Below are 24041 nucleotides of genomic sequence, written 5' to 3' on the forward strand. Positions count from 1 at the left end.
TTCTTGGCAGCACCATAATCTGTAACAGCTTGGCTACTACTTTACTGGCTTTTTTGTTTGAGGAGTTAGCTCATTTTTCACTCATTTCTGTTAATAACTTAACTTTCCATTAATTTATTTATTATTGCTATATATCAAGCCCATTTTGTAATATCAGATTTTCCATGTAGTGAACTAATAGATTTGCTGTAATTTATGTAGCTGTTTTTGTTTGTTTGTTTGTTTTGTGCTCAAATAAAAGGTTTTTTTTCATTGAAAAGTTCTAGATTGTAAGTGACTTACTTCTTTGATCTCCCCTCCTGGTATCAAGCAGAAGAGCAGCAAATTAGCTCTTTTGACCAGAGATCAGATGTATCAGGAAAATGTGCCTGGATCAGGCTGTGAAACAATAGAAAAATAACTGCATAACATTGTTGTTGTTTCAGTCTACTTCCTAACTTTGTATTATATCCCAAAAGTACATTAATGACATAAAGGATTACTTTAAATGCTGTCTTTACAGGATGAGTGACTTCCAACACTACCTTCTAAATCTGTGGATTTGGCAAATGGAGACGAGAAGTGTATGCTGAAAACAAACCAGCTGTGAATCAAGGAATACTTCTTAGCTACACACATTTCTTGAGAAAATATGATACTATCACATTTGTCTGTTTTGCCACAAGAGGGCACTCTCTTAATTTGTGTTACTAAGGCAATGTCCGTTACTAGAGACAAAATAGTCTTGCTCTCTACCTAAACTATTATTCCAACGTTTCATATAGATGTGCTGATGATTTTCATTCTGTTTGTGTTCTCAGCATGCATTTGACTTACACGGAGTTACTAGGTAATATTACATAGCCGTGACAGTACACTGTGCTTCATAAACAACTGAGAAGACAAATAATTGTGGGAAGTAAATAGGGTTTCACTTCATTATCTTTAGAAACAGCAGGACACCATATTAACATATCACTGTTCTCAGTGATGAATTAGAACTGGTCATAATCAAAATGAAAGATCTTAAAACATGCTGCTTTTAGAACCATGAGAAACTTGTGAAAACAAGGAAAGATACATGTTCTATATTTCACCCACTCATTAGTGCTTAGCTATTAGAATTTACATAAATATGCCATCATATGCAACAATATACAGCACAAGCATGGTTCACACAGAAAGTGAGTCAAGCCCTAAAAGTCTGAAGATTGTCACACCCTCCTTAATGCAAAACTCTGACTGTTTTGACCTACTTAGATACAGTTATGTGTAAAATGCTTCTGAACAGTCATCATGAGTGTACAGTATAACTTACCATAGCATATTTGTATTCAGTCCTGATATTTTATACATATAAACCTGTTTCATTTACCAAAACCAAACTGATTTTTGCCTCTCACTTAAGTCCAAATAAAATTTTGCCCAGAAAGAGCAGATGATTTTGTCCATCAAGAGTCAGCTGTGTTCCTGGGCAACCGGTAGTGCTCTGGCCTGATCCTTGCCTTCTTCTCCTGAGGATTGGCATATTTCCACTTGGATGGAGATATTTTGAGCTTTTTTCTCCTCTTGTCTGTACACCAGACTTTTTCACAGTATTCCTCCACTCTCTGGAAGTTGCTGTAACCTATCAGTTGAAGAAATTCTTTGTACCATGGTTTTGATACCTGAGGTATGTTGCTCTGCATTGGGCATGGCATTTTGTGAGGTATCTCCTCCTCGTAGTCTTTATTGAACATTTCATCTACACGTTCTTCCTCGACTATTTCTAGGGTGATTTTTCTAACAGTGTGAACTATGCTGTGTTCCACTGTCTGACAAAAATAAGTCCCTGCATCCAGCCGATGCAGCTTCAAAAATAAGAGGCCAAGCTCCATTTTTATTATTCTGTCATCTGTCTTCACCTGAAAAAAGAGATTGTTGCATAGAAAAGAGTGCATTATTGCATTACATCAGTGCTTTTTTTTTTTTTTTTTTCTGGAAAGTACTTTCAGGAGTATAATATTAAATGTTGAGAAGCAGATTAAGGATCTGATACCCTTTAATTCAGAGTTTATAAGAAAATAAAATATCTACTTGAAGTAAAGTAGAAGTTGAGCTGTGAAAGGAAAGCAGTCCACAGAATCTGGCAAGCATGGCAGAACAGACAGTGAAGCAGACAGCTTTCTGCTTTCCCAGCATGGGTTAGTCATTCGTGGGTAAATCACAGAGGGAAGTTAGGTCAAAACATGCAAATAAACTTCTGGATGGAAAACAAGCAGGCTTTTGCCAATTGACCTGCCATAACTATATCTGTGAATGCTCTTTTACATTGTCAAATGTTTCTGAAGCAGCACTCACAGACATTTTTAGATTACAGAATCATAGAATCACCAAGGTCGGAAAAGACCTCCGAGATAATCCAATCCAATTGACCACATATCACCAGTATTTCCCACTAACCCATGTCCCTCAGTACAACATCCAAATGCCTCTTGAGCACCTCCAGGGTTGGCTGGCTCTATTACCCCCATGGACAATCCGTTCCAGCGCCTGACCACTCTTTCAGAGAAGTTTTTCCTAACATCTAACCTGAGATCTGAATGTAGGACCACTGTAATCTTGAATCCTCAGTTCTGAGTGCAGCGTTGGAATTCCCCCTGCAGCATTTGAGAACTAAGTTATTAAATACAGGGCATTCAGAGATGCCAGCATGCAGGGAACACAGAGCTGTCTGATCCAGCCAGCAGAAATGCCCAGCAGAATGGAATCCTCATATTTCTATTTAACAGTAAGATGCTGAATCCTAGGTAGAATGTATTGAATGGCTTGCCTAGTCAATGACCAAATGAAAAAGTCTAGTTTAACATGAGATGATACAATGGATTATACCTGCAACAAAAGTTGCTCTGACATTGACGACAGCCTACAAAGACTAGCACCCATTTAGATCTCTTTATTCTAACTGTCCGTGTTCACTATCTGATGAATCTTACTCCTCAGACTCAGTCTACAGATGTCTTTGGATGAGCTGGGGTCATGTTTGCAGCAGAGCCTAGCTGCTAGGCAGTGAGGAAAACAATCATACCCTATGATAGTCAGAAGCTTTTATCCTATGTGTTCCCATACCCTAAATGAGGTTAGCTACACTGATATGTATCATGGATGTATCAAATAGTTATGAAGCATAGAATTACCATAGAATCATAGAATCATAGAATTGTTTGAATTGGAAGGGACCTTTAAAGGCCAAATGGTCCAACTCACCTACAATGAACAGGGTCATCTACAGCTCAATCAAGAACTTTTACAATTGGGCAATATACATAAAAGAAGCAGAGAATCATCAGTGTTCATTTTCAGAAGCCTTTGTAATGGGCAAGGCAGCAGGAATTAACAAACGCTAAGCAAGACTAACATTGAGACTGATATGTAAACTTTTCACCTTTGCAATAACATATCAAGAGAAGTGGTAGATTCCTTACTATTTTGAGACCTTAATAAGTTTAGCTGCATTTCAAATACTTATTCAGTTATTCAATTTCAAGATGCTGAACTTGTACACCAGATGGAATTACCAGGTCTGCTAACTCAGTGGAGTATAATGACTCAAATGATCGCCATCTTCCCTTATACTTAGCAACTGATGCAGGCCTTTCAGTGAAGGTGCAATATTCCTAGACATGGGTGTAACTAATGAAAAGATTAGGATTTAACAATAGTTACCTCTTCCTTCCTAGTTTCATGGGCTCGCTGGACAAACCAGATTACTTTTGCCTGTAAGGTCCGAGGGGTACACTCCAGAAGCGTGCTGTTATACTCTATTCCATAAACCAATCGCTCCTCAGTCTTCTCAAGGACTTCTCCTGGAAGGAAAAGAAAGATTTTAAAATATACATCATATATATGTCAATTTGTTTCTGACAGTGCTTGCCACCTTCTGACTTCAGGCTAGAGTTAGTTTTAAGACTGAAATTTAACCTACATCCAGCCACATAGTTATTTCTAAGTAGTGCCTGGTGGAGGTCTGACTTCCTATCATATCAGCCTCTCATAGAATGTGGACATGAAACAAGTGGAGAAAACTGGGCCATGATTCCACTAAGATTATACACAAAGAAACAAATCTCAGCCCTTCATACTGCTAATTGCTTGTAGCTGCTTCTTATGAGTTGTTCATCTATTTGGTTTTCACTCAGTTAAACAGGAGGATACCATATATGCTCAAGTATAACCACAAATTAAATATCTTTTTTTTTTTCTGGATAAAAATGACAATGTATGATCTTTTGCCTTTTGGCAATATCTGTACATTCTGGGTCAGTTATTTGCTAACAATTTGTAAAGGTGCGAGTAGATTACCAATGAACTGCTGGCCAAAGCACTGCTGAGCTGCATTTCCATGTCGTACATCTTGTCTGCGGAAGCGTCTGGAAAGGAAAAATAAAATATTTTGAGAAAATGTGTTCAGCATATAGATTGTTGGTATATAATGAGGAAGTATTCATTAAAAACATGAAGAGCTAATTCTTGGTTGCTAAAAATGTTGAGAAAGGTAGTCATTTATGCCTTGCTATTTTATCTCATCTCAACCTATGATTTCATCTGTAAAAAGAAAAAGAAAAAGATCCTCCAACAGCTGAGGCTTTTAAAGTTCAGCTAGACAAGGTGTTAGATGATCCCTCCTAGGTTCTGCTCTTGCCATGAAAAGCCAGATGATCTCTGAGGCCAGTTCCAACCTGGGCCTTTCAAGGACTGTAATGTTTCTCTGCTTTTAAATAACTCAACGTGAATACATGCAAGGCAGTTATTAATTGGCACAAACAGATTTTACTGAAATTATGAAGGTCTCATTGTAATGCCTCCTATTTTATGATGTTGGCCCACAATGTCAGAGGTGAATCTTGATGGTATGGAAGTAGAGGGTCAACCTTCCTGCCAGCATTCCATTACATTTTGTTGCTGTGAGACAGGTGGCAATAGAGGAGCTGTCTGACAGTGGCACCTGACATGGAAATATTTACGAAGTAAAAATGTGTCAGTGGTGGGTGGTGCATTTCAGCAGTGGCAACAGTAATATCAAAGAAAAGCCATGTTCCAAATGCCCATGCATAGCTATCACATCCCAAAATGAAGAGCATCTCAATCAGCTCACACACGCAAATCAGCAGAGTAAGCCCGAAGAGTTGTGTATAGAGCTAATATCAACTTCAATGCATTGGAAATGGCGACAACATTAAAAAATCACAAAGTTTGCACCAGATGGGTCCTCTGAATGTTTTCAAAGGAAAAGAAAGAACACTGTAAGCAAGTTTGACAGGACCTCTTGAACCAAGATGAGGCTGAAGTTGACAGTTTCCTGGATTGCATTATCATCAGTGATGAGAGGCAGTGCCACCACCACAAGTCAAAATTAAAATGACAATCCATGGAGTGGCAACATGTGAGCTCACCATTGAAGAAAAAGTTCAAGATGTAGCCCTCAGCAGGTAATGTGACATGCACTGTCTTTTGGGACAAGAAAGGGATGATTCTTCTGAGTTTCCAAGTACCTGGACAAACCACCAATTCTGACCTCTACATCATGATGCTCAAACTTCCAGAGTCAGGCCAGAGAAGAAGACAATCTTTCTCCTACAGTCCAGTAATGCCAAGCCCCATTCCTGTTTGAAGACTGTGGAGCACATTGCCAATCTTGGCTGGACTGTCCTACCCCATCCACTGTATAGTCCAGATTTGGTGCCTTTTGACTTCCATCTGTTCAGAATGAAGGAAGGCGGTTTGTGAGGGCAATATTTTCCTAGCAACAGTGCTGTGAAAGCAGCAGTGAAACAACGGATGGCCTCTGCTACTGCAGATTTTTACAAGTGTGGCATGTAGACTCCTTTTCATTACTGGCAAAAATACAAAGCTAGTGATGGTGACTGTTGAAAAAGCATGTTTTGTAGCAGAGAATTTGCTCTATCAAATAGTGCTATTGTGCTCTTTGTATCTGTGGTAGTTTCCATGGAAACATTACTTTAGAGTGACCTACCAATGCTAGATTTTACTCATGGCTGTTACTCATCTGTCATGTCTTATGCTTTTTCTTATTCCACATTCTGGTATTCCACATCCTAATATCAAGTTAAGGCACTGGGAATGAAAGAGTTAATGCTTCAGTTCCATGGACTGCTGAATTTCTGATTTTTTTCACAAGACAAACTAAGTACCCCAGAGGACTTTGCATTCCTGTTTTCCACTCAGAGGGATAGATAAAACCACACACAAGTTCTAAGACTGCCTTCTTTTATGCTGCACATTTTGGCAGTGCATGCTCCCTGGCAGTCTTGTCTTCAGATTTAGAGTAAGGCCTTCAGCTTTGTACATGCTCTCTCTCACTTTATTTGATTTATTAACTTCAGTTCAAATTATACTGTATTACATTGTGTTATTTTGCATTCTGATATCTTATTCAGTAAATTAGTTTTCCTCAGATCGTTGCCACTGTTTTGCCTTTAGGTCCACCTCCCTGCTCTTTCCCTTTTACCCTTTCCTCTTTCCCAGGGTGTGGGTCCATGGGTCCCTCACCATCCATCCCATTAGTCATGGAACAGGGCCAAAGCAGCCCATAAACCATTGACACTCATCATATTTCCAAACTGCAAGTAGTTCTGTCACTCAAATTGACTTTTGATCTAGGGGTACTGAGGGACCAACAGAACATCTTTAGTCTTTAATGATATTCAGAGTGTCAGAGCCAATGTTTTGCCATCAGCAGAATCTGCAAATTCAGCGGGGACAACCTGGGGACTTCTAGGCAGGCTAGGGGCTAAACATGCATGTTTCTGAACAGAAGCTGATATTCAGAGATAACAACAGGGCTTTAAATGGTCCTGGGATTTTTTCATTTTAATGTATACATGTGGTAGTTGTGCTTACTGATAACTTGGTGAAGTGTTAATGGTAGTGCTACCAGCTTTGCATATGAGTGTATGTAGATTATTCAGAAGACATATTCTCTTGCACAAATATGCATAAATACTACTGACACTAGCCTTGAAAAAACAAACAAGAAAACTTCATAGCTGTGAGGCAACACTGTTTAGTAAGGACATGGACAGTTAGTAGGCACGTACTAAGTATTCTTCCTGATGAACTAAAAAAATCCTTGTCCTGTTAAAATAGAATATTTCTCCAGATGCTGGAACCATTCAGGAGAAAGAAACATTTGTTTGGTGGCATTTTGGTGGAGATGAATGAAGATACATTTACCTGTGCCTTCACTTAAGGCACTTATTTCAAGAGTAGGAAGGAGTAGGGAGCAGTGCTGAAACACAGTAAGGTTCTGGGAGATAAATGTATTGCACACTGACATAAGCCTTGTATTTGTTATTTTTTTCTTGGTAATCATTTCATTCAGAATTCCTTGAACAACTAACTATCACACAATGCAGAGATATCACAAAGACAATTTTTAGTGACTATCACAGGGACTGAGTACATGGCTGTGTAATCTGGAACTTTTAATAAAAATTATCTGCAGAAAAAGAATACAGTCATCATCACCATCACCCACATGTTTCTGTACCATTTCCCCGGGAACAGATGAGGCAAAAGTCATAAAGATCCAGAGAGAGAAGTCTTCACTGCAGTCTGAAGACATAAATCAGTAGACTAAGCCTTCATGCAGAAGAAAATGTTACAATAGAGTGACATTTAAGTTAGCACCCAGATCCTTACTCTGCAAAGCATTTTACACAAATGACAACATATAATTTAAGGCACAGCAATTCAAGATATTTTTCAAGGCAATATAAGTAGAAACTTAAAAAAAAAAAAAAAAAAACAACTGAATGCTTAAAATATTCTTTCGCCTATCATCTTGATTAGTGTTTTTCCCTTAGGAAAAAAACAGCTGTAAAACGAGCTCACCCATCGGGGCCGGGCCGGCAGCAGCGCGCAGCTCCTCACAGTGGCGCCCTCTGGCGGCCGGTTGCAGTTAGTGCGCAGCAAGGCGTTTGTGTTAGCAAGATCTACTCAAAGTGAACGGGATTTATTTTAAGATCCAACCCTTTTTCAACCTGTCTGACGTAGTGAAGTTCACCAGCGGAATTTAATGCTTGTTTGGATCAAAACTGAACCTGCTTAAATCAGATTGCTGAGGTAACAGTCAGCTAACACAGCTATTTAAATCCTGGAACTCTCTGTTTTTCAAAGAATATTTCATTGAAGTTGAATGCAGAATAATTTCCTTCTGGCATCTAAAATATCTGCAGTATCCCAGAGCTGCTGACCTGTAACTACCATCACACTGTAGTGTTCTGCACTGCCAGCACTGGGATATAGGACTTTTGGTTCCGTTTTTATGTCTTCCTAATTAAATCCCGTATTTAATTAATTATACAGGCTATGCATTTGAAAATAATTTAAATACAGGCTTTCAAAATTAAAAACAAATAGTACCAGCTGTCAAACAAAGGGTTGATTATGTGTTTTGTGTGTTTTTTTAATTTCTGTGCAGTTCTCTATATCCTGCATATGCATTAGTTTACAGTTTTTCTATTTCATGCTTCTCTAAACATTCGTCATACCTTGCAGGTCTAAAGCAGACAGCATGTGAACCAACGGGAGCAGGATATACTGTGCATCTCCACTTCACTTCAAGGCCAGTAGAGCAGAAATGAAAAGAGAGCTCTTATTCTTCTTAACTGCACTAGCAAGGGCTGCTCCTACAATTCAGAAGCCCAGCCTACATAACTTGTGCAAGAATCTAAGACAAACTCTAAGCCAAGACCAAGCCAAATTAAGAGGTGTCTGCTCTGGGGTGTGGCAACAGTTGTGTCTAGTGTGACGGCAGGATTATCACCTGAGAAGGTGATAACTCATAAAGTTAGGAGAAAACTCCATGTTGTCTCATGAGACCTGTTCTACCTAGCAATGGTCCCACCTGGATCTCAGTGGAAAGTAGCTTAAACAACTTCTGTGCATGTGCCCTGAGGAGCACTCCTTGCCTTGTCATCTCCTGCACAGTTCACGCAAGCTCATAACTGTTAAGATGGTCTGAGCTTTTGGCACAAGTTAAAGTGAACAAAGAAAATACTATCCATTCCTTTCAATTTTATGGGTTCTCTCTGGCTGTTCCCCAAGCTCTTATGTGTAAAACAAGTTTTACAGACCTTGAGAACATTCAACAGAGTGTAAATCCCTTCTCTACTGCTGCAGCTCTTATCTTGAGATCAGGAGAGTGATAAGAAAAGTATTTTCTATTTTTAGAGACTGACCTGATGAATGCTAGGGAGATAAGGCACAGGAAGGTGCCTGAGGTGCTGCCCATATCACTAAAACCTGGATAAATCCATCACGGAACTTAGGAGCTGCTACTCTGGAAGTTGTCTTAGGTGAGAAATATGCTAAAAATGTGTACCTGATTTAAGGAGTGAGCAAGTTTCTCTTATCTTTTCATGGACGATAAACAGCCTGCAGAACAACATAAGCATGGTGCAGCCTAAGCAGGCTGGTAGGAAAGCTTTTACCCCTTACCCTCTTCCCCAGATGGTAATTACATATTAGATAACTAACCCATAAGCATTATAATGACAATAACTCAGTTTATATGTACACTGGGACATGAATCTGCTTGGCCCGTCTGTTCATCATTCTTAATCTGGGGCCAATCTTGTCACATGGAGCAGGAAAACAGAGCCTGCACAGATGACATAGGTTTCCTAATCGGTTTAACCTATCCCTCAGAGTAGTAACTCCAGGAGATTTTAAAATATGCTCATTGGCAGTATTTCTCATTTTGACTTTTTAATGCTCACTACCCAAAAAAGCCATGTTATCCAACAATTTCTGCATTCATTATCTTTTAGAAGTGCTGTGAAAAGGTCTGGATTAAATTATACGCTTTATATTTTGATCATATCTTTGTTGCTGAATTAGAGAACCTGAGTTTGAGAGGGAGGAAAGATGATAGGTATATGAGAAATCACTGCACTAAGAATGAGGGCCAGAAGCCACGAATAAGGAATTCAGAATGGAGAGAAGTCTACCCAGGGGTTGTTAAAGCACCCAAGTTGGGTTCATGATTTGAATGGGCCTCCAGAACAACCCTGATTTATAAATTCACCTAACCTCAGCTTTTGTGGACATCCTACCTTCACTGCTGGAAGTGTGTGGCTACCAGACTCTTCTTGTTGTTGTTTTTTTTTCTTTTTTTTTCTTTTCCCCTAAATTCTACTGAATATGTTATTGCTTTATGATATCTTCACTGTATAAATACTGCAAAAAATATATCCCCGATGTTATAAAGAATGAAACATCCATCTTTGCTAACAAAAAGAAATAAAAGGAAATTGAGGTTTGCTTAAAACTTTCTTCATATAATAACTAAGTGGTCATAAAAATAACTAACTAAGTAGTCATAACAATAACTACATTTCATCCATAAAGTATTCCTTGCAATGCAGTTTATGCCTGTTGTGGTTTAACCCAGCAGGTGGCTCAGCATCACACAGTTCTTTGCTCACTCCCCCCCCCTTCCCAGTGGGAGGAGGGAGAGAATAAAATAAATAAATAAAGTAGAACTTGTGGATTGAGATAAAACTATTTACTAAGAAAAGGAAAAGGATAACGTATGACAAATATATATACAAGCATATAACAAGTGATGCACAAGCAATTGCTCACTAACCCCCAGCTGATGTCCGGGCAGCCCATCGAGCAGTGGAAGAGAGAGATATGAACTTCCACCGCCTTCAAAACTCCTTTCACATGATGCCATATGATATGGAATATCCCTTTGGACAGTTTAAGTAAGCTGTCCCAATTCTGTTCCTTCCCAGCTCCTTGGGCCCTTTGCAGAGAATGGCCTTGGCTCTGTACAAAACTGCTTAGCAGGCAAATGTAAACACTGCTATGTTATCAACATTGTTTTTCTCCTAGAATCAAAACATACCATCACATCTAACATAACAGACAAAAACAATTCTGTTCCAGCTGAAATTAAGGCAATATCCAGCCCTTATTCCATAACATTTACATTGTGCTCACATTCCGCAATTTCTACACATCCATGTACACCACTCACGTTACCACGTCCTGTCTTGCTTTTTTATATATATACACTCATATATTATTCCTGTGGCCTATGGTTCATTCATGTAAATTGTCCATGGTATTCATTTGGTTCAAAACTTTGGGCTTCATCTGTCATAACAATCCATCAGTGCATTAGGAGCCTTTATTAAAGCTATTCTACAAAAGAGATTTCACAGAAAGAACCAGTTCTCACCTCTTTGCCTGCGTTCCTGTGGGGTAGTACCGGGAGCAGGAGATGCCATCCCAAGCACAGTAGGGATCTCGAGCCAGGCAGCAGTCGGCGCAGGCTGTGCCATACATGTCACACTGGTGAAACTTCACTTGTGCTACGACTGACTCAGTTCCAACGTAGAGCTGTTGCTGGAAAAATATACCGTATATGATTAAGTTGCTAGAACTTCCAATATGACTTGTGTAACAAGTGGAGTTTTAAAGAAATATTGGTTTCAGCCTTGTGCATCCAGCCTATGCCCAGAGGGAGGCAGAGTTACTCTGTAGGAAAACTGACAACAGACTCATGCATGAGGATGAAGGAGCAGAAGGAAATGAGAATAAACAAATATAGTTTGGCATTTCCTTGCTTTGAAGTTTCCACTTTGTAAGCTTTGTATTTAAACAGAGAGTTTTACATTTTTTTTTCTTCCTCAAAGTACTTTCCAGTGCCTCTCTCCTTACACTTCTAACACCTAACCGATCTGTAAACAAAGCTTGCCATAAAATACTAATCAAAGAAAATCATATTTGAAAATGTTTCAAGCAACCTCAAACTTAAAACTGGAGTTATCAGGTACACTTAACTTTTGATGTCACTATATACATGTAATATGTTCACATATAAAAACACAGAGTAGCACTATGATTTATATAATCCCTCAGTGCAGAAGACATAGATATTTTTTCTGCTACTGTACAGTCTTTTCTTATAAATTAACTGGTCACATTTCATCTTTTTCTACATTTTTTTTTTCCTCAGCATTAATGCTAAGGGTACTTGAGTCATCTAAATTCACATAATTTTCCTCTACAAAGCAAATGTAATTTGATCAATCTGATTCAGAAGTTGCTGGGATAATAAATTCAGAAAATAATAGCTTGAATTTACAGGGACTAAAGAAAAATCTTGTTACTGGTGAATAAAAAATGGACTGAATACAGAAATACGAAGTGTGTATACATAGGAAATGCTTTTTCATGGCTCAGTTCTATATTTTGCCAGTCAGAAAAGAATTCCTTATGAACTCTAGACTGGGCTTATCCAAGTAGCCAAAGATAGCACAAACTTTCAGAATGCTTTATTTTAAAATTGTTTAAAGCTGGAAAATGCACTTAGCTCATTTAACCTGGCTTGCCTATCACAAACCATGAAATTTAATCCAAATAGTTCATTCTTGTCCCCGATTACACCACCTTTTTTTGTTACATATTTTAACTCTCAGAAATGCTAGTGTAAGAGACTAGGAGCAGCTGGTAACAGCAATGTTTGAAGACTTCTTCAGCTAATACAGATAAACAAGAACTCTATCTGATAACTAAACCTAAGATCCTTGTTAGATGGGAATTCTCCCTTGTCTGCCAAGGCTGCAACATGACTATCCCAGAAGACATGAACAACACATTCAATGGCACATAAAAAATGGAATTTTCTCTTTCATCTGTTAAAAAGAGTAAGCTCTACTGTACATCTTGGTTCATCAGAGGAGAGCAAAAAGTATCTGATATCTAGCAAACAGAACATCAAAGAAGAACATTCTTGCCTAGCCACAAAGATAAACAGCTCAAGCCTGAAACAAGATATTTTATTATATCACAGACGGTGAAGACTGGTGAATGTTATAAGGTTGTTGAAACAAACCTAGCAAGGCGATCTCTACAGGCTGAAAAACTCCACAGTTAAAGGAGACTAGGAAAAATGCTTGGGCAGAGAAATTGCATAACTCTTTTTCACATAAACCTAGCTAAATTATACTTCTTGCACAAATCTAATATTAAAGACAAAATGTCTTTGTGCCAGCCCTGTACATGCATTCCAACATTTAATTTTCCTTAGTACCAGGAAACTGCATGCTATTTCCAGATTAAATTAGTCTATATTCAGAAACCTGAATTGACTTATATTTCTTTGAAATCAGTCTTCAAAGCCTTCCCCCTCCTTTGCTTCAATAGCAACTCACTAAGTTGAGTAAAATTCTATGTCTGGATGCCCAATTGTCTCTCCGTCTTCTCTTTGATATTTTGAAAAAGTAGGGCTGCTTTTAGTGCCTGCAGGAACATTTATTCTACAGCCACTGAATAGTTTTGGCAACTCTTCTACTGTTCTCTCCATAATTTCCAGGTGCTACTTGAATTTGTGGAGTTTAGCAGCCCTCTTGGGAGTTGGGTGTAATGGAGGCAGACTACTTCCCTTGTAACATAATACCTACTTCTCACTCTTCCAGCACAATCCATTTACTGTGACATTTCACTGACAGCAAATAGGCAAATATCTAAAATGATACTTCTTTTTCCAAACTCCCTTCCAACTCCCAAGTCCCACAGACTATTCTGTGACTGTACAAAACAGTCGCTTCGTTGAAATGTTAGGCAATCTAGTCTCCAGAGCTCATTGAGTTAGGATCCTCCCCCAAGTCATTATCAGAGAAGTTTGTCTTCCTACATTTTTTCTACAAAAAAATACAAGCTGACTAGCCATTAAAACTAAAATAATCTTTGAGGCACAATCATGCCTCCTATTAATACAATCTCCCTTCTGTGTTATATTTGTTTCACTGTATTTCCGTGCAATAGATGCAATAGTTGTCTACATTAAGAAATAAGCATCCTGAGATGTTTATAATGACTCCATCCTGAGATGGATCCATATGAGTGATAGGGTACAGATGAGTACAGAATAATAAATTATTTGTATTAGGAGAGACTAGAAGAAGCATGGAAGGGAGTCAGATTCAAACAGATCTGCCTTCATTGGCAACTGAAAATATGGGACACCCAGCAAGGCTCTTTTAGAATGTATATTTGCAATGGGGCTGAAATCTGTTTGCATTTATCAGCAAGGAGCTTTTCCTTGCGTTGTCATATTCACCACACTAATCCCTGTTGCATTTAGTCTGTCAGTAACACATGGATCAAATTGCATATGTATTTGTTTTTTGTGTGAACAATATGTGTAAAACATGGAATCTGATTTAACAGATTTAATCTTAGATTTGGAAAACATAAATGCTTCATAAAGAACAGAATTTACAATACAGAAGGATTGTCTGTTTTCAGACCAGATCTTGCTAGAGGTTATGTACAGCTATATCTCTATCTGTCTGTCTGTCTGTCTATCTGTCTGTCTATTGTTTATAGCGTTATTACATTTCAGTCACAATTTTTGCATGTGAAACTCATCACTTACCCTTTTTGAAGAGATTTCCATGGAAATAATAGGAATTGGAACCTATAAAATAGAAAACATCCTTCCTTAGAAAAAATAATTTGGTTTTGCTATGACAATAATTTAGGCAAAATAGTGTTGATGTTTGTTTGCATTCATTGCTTCTAGATACTTTGATTTTTTCTAAATTCAAATCCTACAGAACGATGTGAGGAAATTGTGGTTTGGGGACGTACTGCTTTAAAAGAGGTTATTTAAAAGCAACCAGCCAACACTTAATTCAGGATTATCAGAGACACATAAATATTAGAGTTTCCCTGTCAAACATAACATTTGCTCTTGCCAATGTGGAATCGTTTTTGTTCCACATGAAGGTGATAAGTGGAGCGTTATTTATAACAAAACATTGATTGAAGATGAGATAAAAATAACAGGAATTCTTTCTTGTACTCTTCTCTGTCATCTCTTCAGATTTCCTGGAATGATCGCAAAACATAGCTCCTAATAAGTTTATTGAAACAGATATTTTTTTTTCTTACAAGCAACAAGTCCATAATCACAGTGTCCAAATTCAGTACCAGATTTAGATATCTACATTTGGATATTAGGATTTCTCTGTGGTTGCAAGTGTCTCCTAATTTATGTGCTAACATGGGATGATGTGAATATTCCTTAATTCCTTAAGTGAATTTCACTGTGTTAGCTTTCCACATACCACATATTGAGGTTTAGTCTTAGGTCTCCCTTAAACAAAAGGGAGTTTATCTCACAAGGACAGATTCAATCTTTCTTGATTTTTTCAAATTATTTTATTTTACTCGAGACCTCTTTTAAGCTTCAAGACTAAAGAACTTTTTTTTTCATTAATTGGTTATGAAGGAAAATAAATAAAATGAAATACTTTTCCAGTCCAGCTTCACCCTGCACCCTCTATGCATGTCAATGGGAAAACAATGGTTTGCTGCAATGTACTTCAGTACTTGAACACTGTCTTGATCTAAGAAAAAACTTATTGAAGACAACTATTATGTAATGTCTATCAGATTTTTTAAAATTTAACTGAAATATATTCAAGGCAGTTTTATATATGCTTCATATACAACACAGTTCACCTTGAATACTTGCAGCTCTTCAAGAATCACTTCTTCCATCAATTCTGTCTCTTGATTGTATATTGTAATAATTTTCAGCACAATTCCATTATCTGGGAAGAAAAAACAAACATAAAAATTCTGGAATAAAAATCTTGGAAACTTTTATTTGCCCTTCAAATATATTAAATAACTTCTTCAAATTGATAATGGTTAGGAACTTATAAATACAAACAGGACACACACATTAATCTTACAAAATAATCAAATATGTTAATATGTTTCAAAGACATTGTGACATGCTCTGGCCTGTCTTGCAACTAAGAGCCAGCTGAGACATCCCTGAGATAGATGTTTAATTGGATAGCATTTTTCAAAATCTAGGTCATAACATCTTGGTGATCTGCAGAAAGGACAAAGAGAGTGATTATATCTGAGAAAAAGAAATGACAGTAGGAAGGGGCTGAGTCCATCAAGTCAGGGGATTCTCAAGTGGTTTTAATTATAGGACATGAGTGTTGACAGTACTTAGAAAACTACCAGCTATCCTTAATTTCTCACAGCAGCTCCATCCTTCCAGTCAAGAGCATCAATAAATTCAAGGGTTTATAATACGTAGTTATCTTTCTCTCAATGAGCTGCTGTTGAGCTGAAGGTGTTAATCAAAGTAACATAAACAAAGAAAAACTGTACTTTCAAAAAGTTTAAGACATTTTGGAATTTAGATCCTTTTATTTGGCAGTATAACTGTCTCAGTAAATTAAAACACAAGAATAGCATCTGGTCTTCCACAACTTCAGGTTCATATTGTTGACTATTATTAGAGGAGTATCTTATTTTCCTTAATATGAAAATCTGTCCCAACAACAGCAAATATCAACTCTTTCCCTATGTTTCTTTCAGTCATCCTTGATTTACAGGTGAAATATTAAGCAGGCAAACAATGGAAAAAAATCTTCAGCAAAAGATGAAAGTGGTAAAAATAAAGGGGAACTACTTTTCAAATAGAACCCGTAAGGATATCCATTTTGTGATGAATCAGTAAAAAAAAAATTTGAGTTCTGATTTTCATATGTAATTCTTGTTTACTGTTGTGGCACTCAGGGACATAGTTTAGTTGGTAATATTGGTGATGGGTGGATGGTTGGACAGATGATCTTACAGGTCTTTTCCAGCCTTAATGATTCTATGATTCTTTATATCTGACAGATATGTGAGAAATTATTCCTGATATTCACACTTCTGCTTTGAAAAACCTTCCTAACTTGCAGTTCTACCTCAAGGAAACTTCTGCTGAGCTTCAAGACTGCTTACAAATGTTGCACAGAAGGTGCTAGACCCAGATAAAAGAGGATTAACTCTTTCGAATATTGTATTGCTGAGAGAAGCAGTGAGCTTTCTGATGGGAACTTTGCCAGAACACAGATTGCAGAAATAGACTTAGCATTTCTAAAGTCCAAGGTTCCTATGATGAAATTTCTTGTCATCTGAGATTGGACATCTCAAAACTAAGCAGCTGTTGGGCACCAGTTCAGCACAACCCTGAAGCACATACTTTAAGTCTCATTAATTTCAACTTTGCTGAATAGAGGACTTGTGTACAAATGTTTCAACCATAAATGCAATTGGTAAATACGAAAAATCTAGTCACCATTATTAAATCTGCAGTAGGGACATAAGTGACATTTGACACAATGTTTTATAGGCCACACTAAGTCCAATGCGGAAACAATTCTGAGGCAATTTAAAAGCTTAGAGTATGTGACTAGTATAAATAAGCCTTTGCTGTTCTATGAGCATGCTTCTTCTGCATGTTTTCAACACCGAAATGTGCTTATTAGAGGAATTTCATTAAGTAAAAAATAATTCACTGCATATGCTTGCCTAGTCAAAATAGTTAATGATCTGTATCACCACTCCAGTTGTCAAATTGATAAAATGTGAATATAAGAATCCTTGTTGGTTTTTTTTTTTGTTTTTTTTTTTCAAGCAGATTAGATTTGACCAGTCATTTCTAGTTCTTGTTTTTTCTCGTATTTTCTTAAGGTTTCTTATTTTTCAAGTACCATTAGAGTGTGCTTTTTTCTTCACTAGCTGCTCAGGGTTACAGCAATTCTGTACCACACTTCTGTAGCGTAATTTAACTTAGTCACACTTTTTTTTTGTTAGGTATTTTAAAAAATCAATTTAAATGAACTCCATGTAACTTTTGAAAAAATTGTAATGGAAAGACAAGGAAACCTGGAAGAAAATTTCTAACAGTTCATTTTTTAACTATTGACTTGGGTATATCCACGTCCCTTCCTAGAGCTGTGTCACAGCCCAAGCCTAGAAGCTGTCAGTTTCTTTTTAACAGTGTCAGATAGACTTGTGGACTGCAGAAAAGGAGAAGATAAACATTGGAATAAACTTGAACTGGTGCTTTTGAAAACTTTATCACTTGTGTTCCTTCCAATCTAAATTACAGCTTAGAATTATGTTCAAATACATTATTGTGTTGTGAAGTTTTAAAAGTGTCAGAAATTGGATTAAGATTACTTTTATGGATGGTGGTGGTGGTGAATTCTGTACTTAAGTCTCTATTCTTATTCTTTACAAATGTTTCCTACCATTATTTATCTGTGAAATATCAGCACAATGAAGCATGTGTCTAGAATGACTACCCTCTTCTGTACAACTATGAGTGCAGATTGGCTCAGTCATGCACAGAGTTATTGTTAGAGTGGGCTATTGTAATGCTTTGTTATTTTCTGACTCAACCATTTCCTTCATCCTGGAAGCTGAAAACCTATTAGATCAGTTGTACTACCAGTTGTCTTTATTTTACCTGTGCCAATGAACAACACATCATATTGCCCATCTTCTGCTTCCACTCTGTCAACTGCTATTTGCTTAAGGTTGTATTTCCCATCTGTTTTTACTAGAATTGGTCTTTTATGAACAGGCTTGATGGGTTGATACATCAATGGATGACTCCTGGCAAAATGGACAGCTTCATCAGGATAGTCTTTGGTGGTAGTATACAGACCGCCATTCACTTTGCTGGCACACTGCAAAAACAGAAAACACAGATCATCCTGAATGCTTGCCAAGTAAATTGTCTGAGACTAGTCTTGTTCACAGGGGTGATGACAAGTCTATAAAAAACCTTGTATTAAAATAGGCACAGAAAAACACTATAGGATCTGTGACTGTGAAGCCTGTGCTTTTTGCATGTATGGATTATGAATCATGAGAAATCAGTCAAGGTGCATTAATCTGCTGCACAGAACCTTGTCATTCCCATGTTTTAGAGACTCCTTCCTGTCTGGTATAATAAGAACAGATTTTGCATTCAGATTTTGGCAAAAAAAAAAAAAAAAGCATTTGTTTCATTCCCAAATTCATAAGCTGTAATCAAAATGGCCATTGACAGACGTAGGAGAAAGGGCTTTCCTAACCCAGCAGAGAAACAGTCATGTAAAGACAGCAGGGCAGTAATTCTTGAAATTAGTATTTAGTCTAATTGCTTTGTGATTGCAAAATATCATGAGAAACTAAGCACAATTAAAAATGATGCCAGCAGGAACAGTAATTCTTTAGCTTGAGAATTTAAACAGTATTAAATTTTATTCTAATTTCCTACTCATGAAAAAAGTATTACATATCAGAGTTTAGTATGAAATACCAGTGTTTACACTGATCAATCTATCATTTTGTAAAGCAAATACACTTTGTGTGAATGATTGATTAAAAGAGGCTTATTCCTTTGGTCAAATATGCAATTAGAGGTAATTTAATGTGTTATACAGAGAGGTTAATTTCAAGATGCTTTGCAAACGATACAGTGTTCCTTAACTGCACATAAATTCTACATTTCCAGTTTGGTTCATGATGTCTAATTGGAACCATTTATGATTAAGCTGGAAATATCTCAGTAACCGTTTACTTTCTCCAAATATTCATAAGGCAGTGTGGTTTTAAGAAGCACTGCAAACAAAGCCACAGTAGCAGCATCTCCATGCTTAAATTGGACCTTTTCAATCAATAAAATGAAATAAAGTACTCTTTGTTTACCAGAAACAGTAATTTTAAACTTGTGACCAGCTATAATTGACAAGAATAAACTCCTACTCTTTTCAAAGGGGGCAATGGTTGTTTTCAATTTTTGGGCTTAGCTTCAGGAAAGTATTTGTTCAGTGTTGACTTTAAAGTAATTGCCTAATCAACCCAGTGATGGAGTTTTACTGGCTGTTTACAATAAAGAGACAGAGCAGGAGCTTGAAGACAGGCTAAGCTTCTGCTTTCCATGCACTGCACAGCATATCAAGTGAATAGGTATTGTCAACTTCCCTTTGTAAAGTTCTAGTCTTGGAGAGATTTAATAAAAATAATCCTTCACAGGCTTTTTGTTTTTAATTAAATAAAATCTAGTAGTCTAGAATGGAAACAGTATATGCTGTCATCTCTAAATTCTATGAACACTGTTTTTGAGATAACTGATGACATTTTCAGAAGCATAGCAGTCTAAATACATTAAGTGAATTAGAGTAGCAACCTAGAAACTGCAAAAAACAGTGCTTCAAAGAGAATTCAGAGTAGCAAACTATAGAATCTGTCAGACACTGCAATTCTAGCAGTGATTTTCTATTTATTTAGCTCTTAGATGTTCTATGATTCCTTATAGACTCAATTTTTTTCTCATTCAGTAGCTGAGATGAAGGAGTGCTGAATCACGGAGATACCTAATAGTAGGTATTTTTGGCCTCCTGTCACTGTCACCTCTGCAATGGAAAAGGTAATGGGTAGTTGGGAGTTGGACTAGATGACCTTTAAGGGTCCCTTCTAACTCAAACAATTCCATGATTCACCTTAACATTATTCTGACCTGTTCTTTGGAAACCTAGGAGTATGGACTACAACTTTCACTTCACGCTACTTGACAAGTATTGAAAAGACCTCTCAGCTGTTCCCTTGATGAGCAGCCAGTAATGAATTCACTTTCTGTTAGCTGACATAGTCAGCTACTCCAGCCTCTGATGTGCTCTGCAACTTGAAGGCAAACATGATTAACTGATTAACACTCAAGAAATACCTCTTTTCACAACAAATATGTTCTGTCATACTGGGAAAATTATTAGCTGTCTTTTTTTTTTTTTTTTTTTGTATGTGTTTCAGCTTCCATGCCTGGAATGTTATGGAGGCTTCAATCCGGTATGAAACAAATGTGGGTGTTCAGAGCTAAGGAAGGGAAGCAGTGATTTTGAGTGGATCTTAATTCAGCCTTTCTGTAAATCATTGTCAATTTTGCTCAACTGCTGGCTCAATACATTGTCCTTCTTGGCAACAAACGGTTCTCAATCTTCAGTCAATGTAATGCTATCTATGTAATACCATAGTCTTTAATTCTGAATTCCTGCCTATTTCAGCTCCAGCTGAAACAATGTATGGGAGGTCTACTGCCTGTAGATAACATGAATGCACTTAGAGATCTTGTATCATGTCATCTTTATAAAATATGCATCCATTCCACAATTCAAGCATGATACTCTCTCATTACTTGGTAAAACTGTACAAACTGTAATTTCCTATTTAATATGTCAAATAGGAAAACATTAATTGCTTTGGATTATACTGTTTTGCTCAAAATTTGATAAACAGTTTATCTCTTTTTCCATTCCAACTCAGTACTGATGATTTACTTTGTTCAACTTCAAGTAAGCAAAACCAACCAACCAAACAAACAAACAAATGACAACCAACATTTGGTATTGATATCAGCACAATTACAGTGATCAAGATGGTCAAATTATATCATTTGAATCCTAGATAATCTCTTTTTTAACATCCAATTCTGTATTTTGACTTATATCTCTAACTCCAGGTGAAGAAGACATAAGCAGTAATTTAAAATGAGAGAGGACATGCATTTAAAATCAGACTACAGAGAGAAAATTTGTACTGGCATGGACTAGATAAGCTAATAGGCCTTTTCAGCTCTCATTCCTGTGATTTGGGGATAAATGTTTACTTCTGCAAATGATTGTGTTTAGTAAAAAAAAGAATATTGATTCAGTTAGAGAAGGAAAAACAACATTGAAAGTAAGGGTCCAGCAACTGTTTATTCACCATTAACCTCAAGAGAGTGAGTTCCTAGCCCGTGAGAACATAAAAGAGGTGAAGTGTGAAAATTGTGTGGGTTTTAGCCAAACAGCTATTAGAAATGTCTTTGCATCCCACTGAGTCAAAAATCTGCACAATACTGACACATTAAAGGGTAGATTTTCTGTGACTGTAAACAAAAGCGCCTTTATAACAGATAACAATTGCTGTGGATGGGTAATTAGCAGTACTCCCAGAAGGCATTGGACAAGAAGAAATACAGATGTTTCTCTCTGGGTTATCCTGCCATTGCCCGTTGTGGGGCTTACAGCAGGAAGGAAAAGGTGAAGGAGGCCCTGGATGTGCACAATCTGTGAAATGATGATGGAGCCCTGCGATGCAAAGGGCACCCACACACAACACTGATCTCCTCACCCCCTGAGGTGGGAAGTGAAATTCCTGTGCTAAGAATATGACAAAAATTGAAACTTCAGAAACATTTAAAAGTAGACGGAAACAGTAAAAGAGTTTGAGGTCAAGATTACATTTGTATAATTACAGAATCACAGAACGGTTGATGCTGGGAGGTCATCAAAGAATCACAGAATCGTAGGGGTTGGAAGGGACCTCAAGAGATCATCGAGTCCAACCCCCTGCCAAAGCAGGTTCCCTACACCAGGTCACACAGGCAGGCATCCAGGCGGGTCTTGAATATCTCCATAGAAGGAGACTCTACAACTCCCCTGGGCAGCCTGTGCCAGTGCTCCTTCACCCTTGCCATAAAGAAGTTCTTGTGCACATTCGTGCAGAACCTCCTGTGCTGCAGTTTCTGTCCTTTTCCCCTTGTCCTGTCTCCACACACTGCTGAAAAGAGTCTGGCCTCGCCACTTTGTCCCCACACCTCAGATATTTATAAACCTGGATCAGGTCCCCTCTCAGTCTTCTTTTCTCAAAGCTAAACAGACCCAGTTCACTTAACCTTTCTTCATTGGGGAGATCCTTCAGGCCCTTCACCATCTTTGTGGCCCTGCACTGGACTCATTCCAAGAGATCCCTGTCTTTTTTGTACTGGGGAGCCCATACTGGACACAGTACTCCAGATGAGGCCTCACCAGGGCAAATAGAGGGGGAGGATCACCTCCCTTGACCTGCTGGCCTCTTGGCCATGAGGGCACACTGCTGGCTCATGGTCAACCTGTCGTCCACCAGGACACCCAGGTACTTCTCTACAGAGCTCCTCTCCAGCAGTCATCTTGTACAAACCCCTGTTCAGGCTTCAACACCCAAAGCCAGTTGCCCAGGATCTTTGAGATATCAATATAGGAATTAGTAATTCCTTGAAGAAATCAGTTACCTTTCTCTAAGTAACAAGTTCATGATTTCCTCCAGAACTTATTCACCAAATGAAGTCTGGATGGCAGGCAGGAACTCAGTAGATGACATCACCTATATATTTGCAAAGTATGTTACAGCAGTTGTCAGATGAATTGGATTTTAAAAATACGTCTTGTGTCTTATTTCTTCACTTGCTTTGTTTCAGGGTAATATAACTACTGCATCTGAATGCAGTATCTGATCTACCTTCTGGAGGTGCCTCTCCATTTCCTTTGATCTTGGGATCTTTTCTGTAATGAGTGGAATGCAGTAGTGGAAAGTATCCTCAGCAGGTTTTCTGATGATAATAAACTGGAATATGCTGTTGATCCCCTGGAGAGATGAGAGGCCTTGTAGAGGGTCCTTGACAGTCCAACAGAGTCAAATGCTGGGTGCTGCACTTGGGACAGAGCAATGCCAGACATAGGCACAGACTGGAGATCAGTAGCTGAAAGCAGCTCAACATGAGCCAGCAGTGTGCCCTGGCAGAGAAGTGGGCAAACTGCACTTTTGGGTGCATTGAGCACAACGCATCCAACAAGTCAAAGGAAGTGATTCTCCTGCTGCATTTAGTATTGGTGTGTATACTTTGAATATTGGGTGCAGTTCTGAGCTCCGCAATATAATAAGAATTTTATGATCCTTGAATGAGTCCAGAGGAGAGGAATAAATCTTGCAAATGTGTTTAAAGGCATGAGGAGAGGCTGAGGACACTTGGGTTGTCTTGTTTGGAGTAAAGAAGGCTGAGAGGTGGCTTCACTGTTGTCTGCAATTTTGTGGGGAGAGGATATGGAGCAGGAGGTGCTGGCCTCTGGTCTCTGGTAACTGATGACAGAATGCAAGTAAAGCAGCACCAGCGTGAGGTTCAGACTATGCATTAGAATATATTTCTTTACTGTGAGAGTAGTCAATCTCTGGAACAAGTCTTCCTGGTGAGGTGGTTGGTGCTCTGTGGCTGTTAGTGATCAGAGGCCTCAATAACGTGCTTTAACTTTTGGTGAGCCCTGAAAGGTCAGGCAGTTGTTGGACTTGAGGATCTTACAGGTTCCTTCCAACTGAACTTTTTCTTTTCTTTCCCC

At 38.0% G+C, this 24041-nt stretch overlaps 1 protein-coding gene across 1 annotated transcript in view; it reads right to left on the reverse strand.

Moving 5' to 3' along the window:
• Positions 1-373: 373 nt before the first annotated feature.
• SEMA3E (semaphorin 3E) overlaps positions 374-24041 on the reverse strand; it is a 124691-nt gene continuing 101023 nt past the window's right edge. Inside the window, exons 11-17 of the mRNA XM_065743707.1 lie at positions 18335-18557; positions 15529-15620; positions 14438-14479; positions 11234-11400; positions 4321-4388; positions 3685-3824; positions 374-1883 (exon numbers count right to left, since the gene is read on the reverse strand). Coding sequence (XP_065599779.1) covers positions 1431-1883; positions 3685-3824; positions 4321-4388; positions 11234-11400; positions 14438-14479; positions 15529-15620; positions 18335-18557 — 1185 coding nt within the window. The 3' untranslated portion in view covers positions 374-1430. The remainder of the gene's footprint in view (positions 1884-3684; positions 3825-4320; positions 4389-11233; positions 11401-14437; positions 14480-15528; positions 15621-18334; positions 18558-24041) is intronic.

The sequence above is a fragment of the Cyrtonyx montezumae genome, unplaced genomic scaffold (assembly GCF_038088225.1).
Source record: "Cyrtonyx montezumae isolate F1298 unplaced genomic scaffold, pur_monq_1.0 scaffold_3, whole genome shotgun sequence".
NCBI classification, from domain to species: domain Eukaryota; kingdom Metazoa; phylum Chordata; class Aves; order Galliformes; family Odontophoridae; genus Cyrtonyx; species Cyrtonyx montezumae.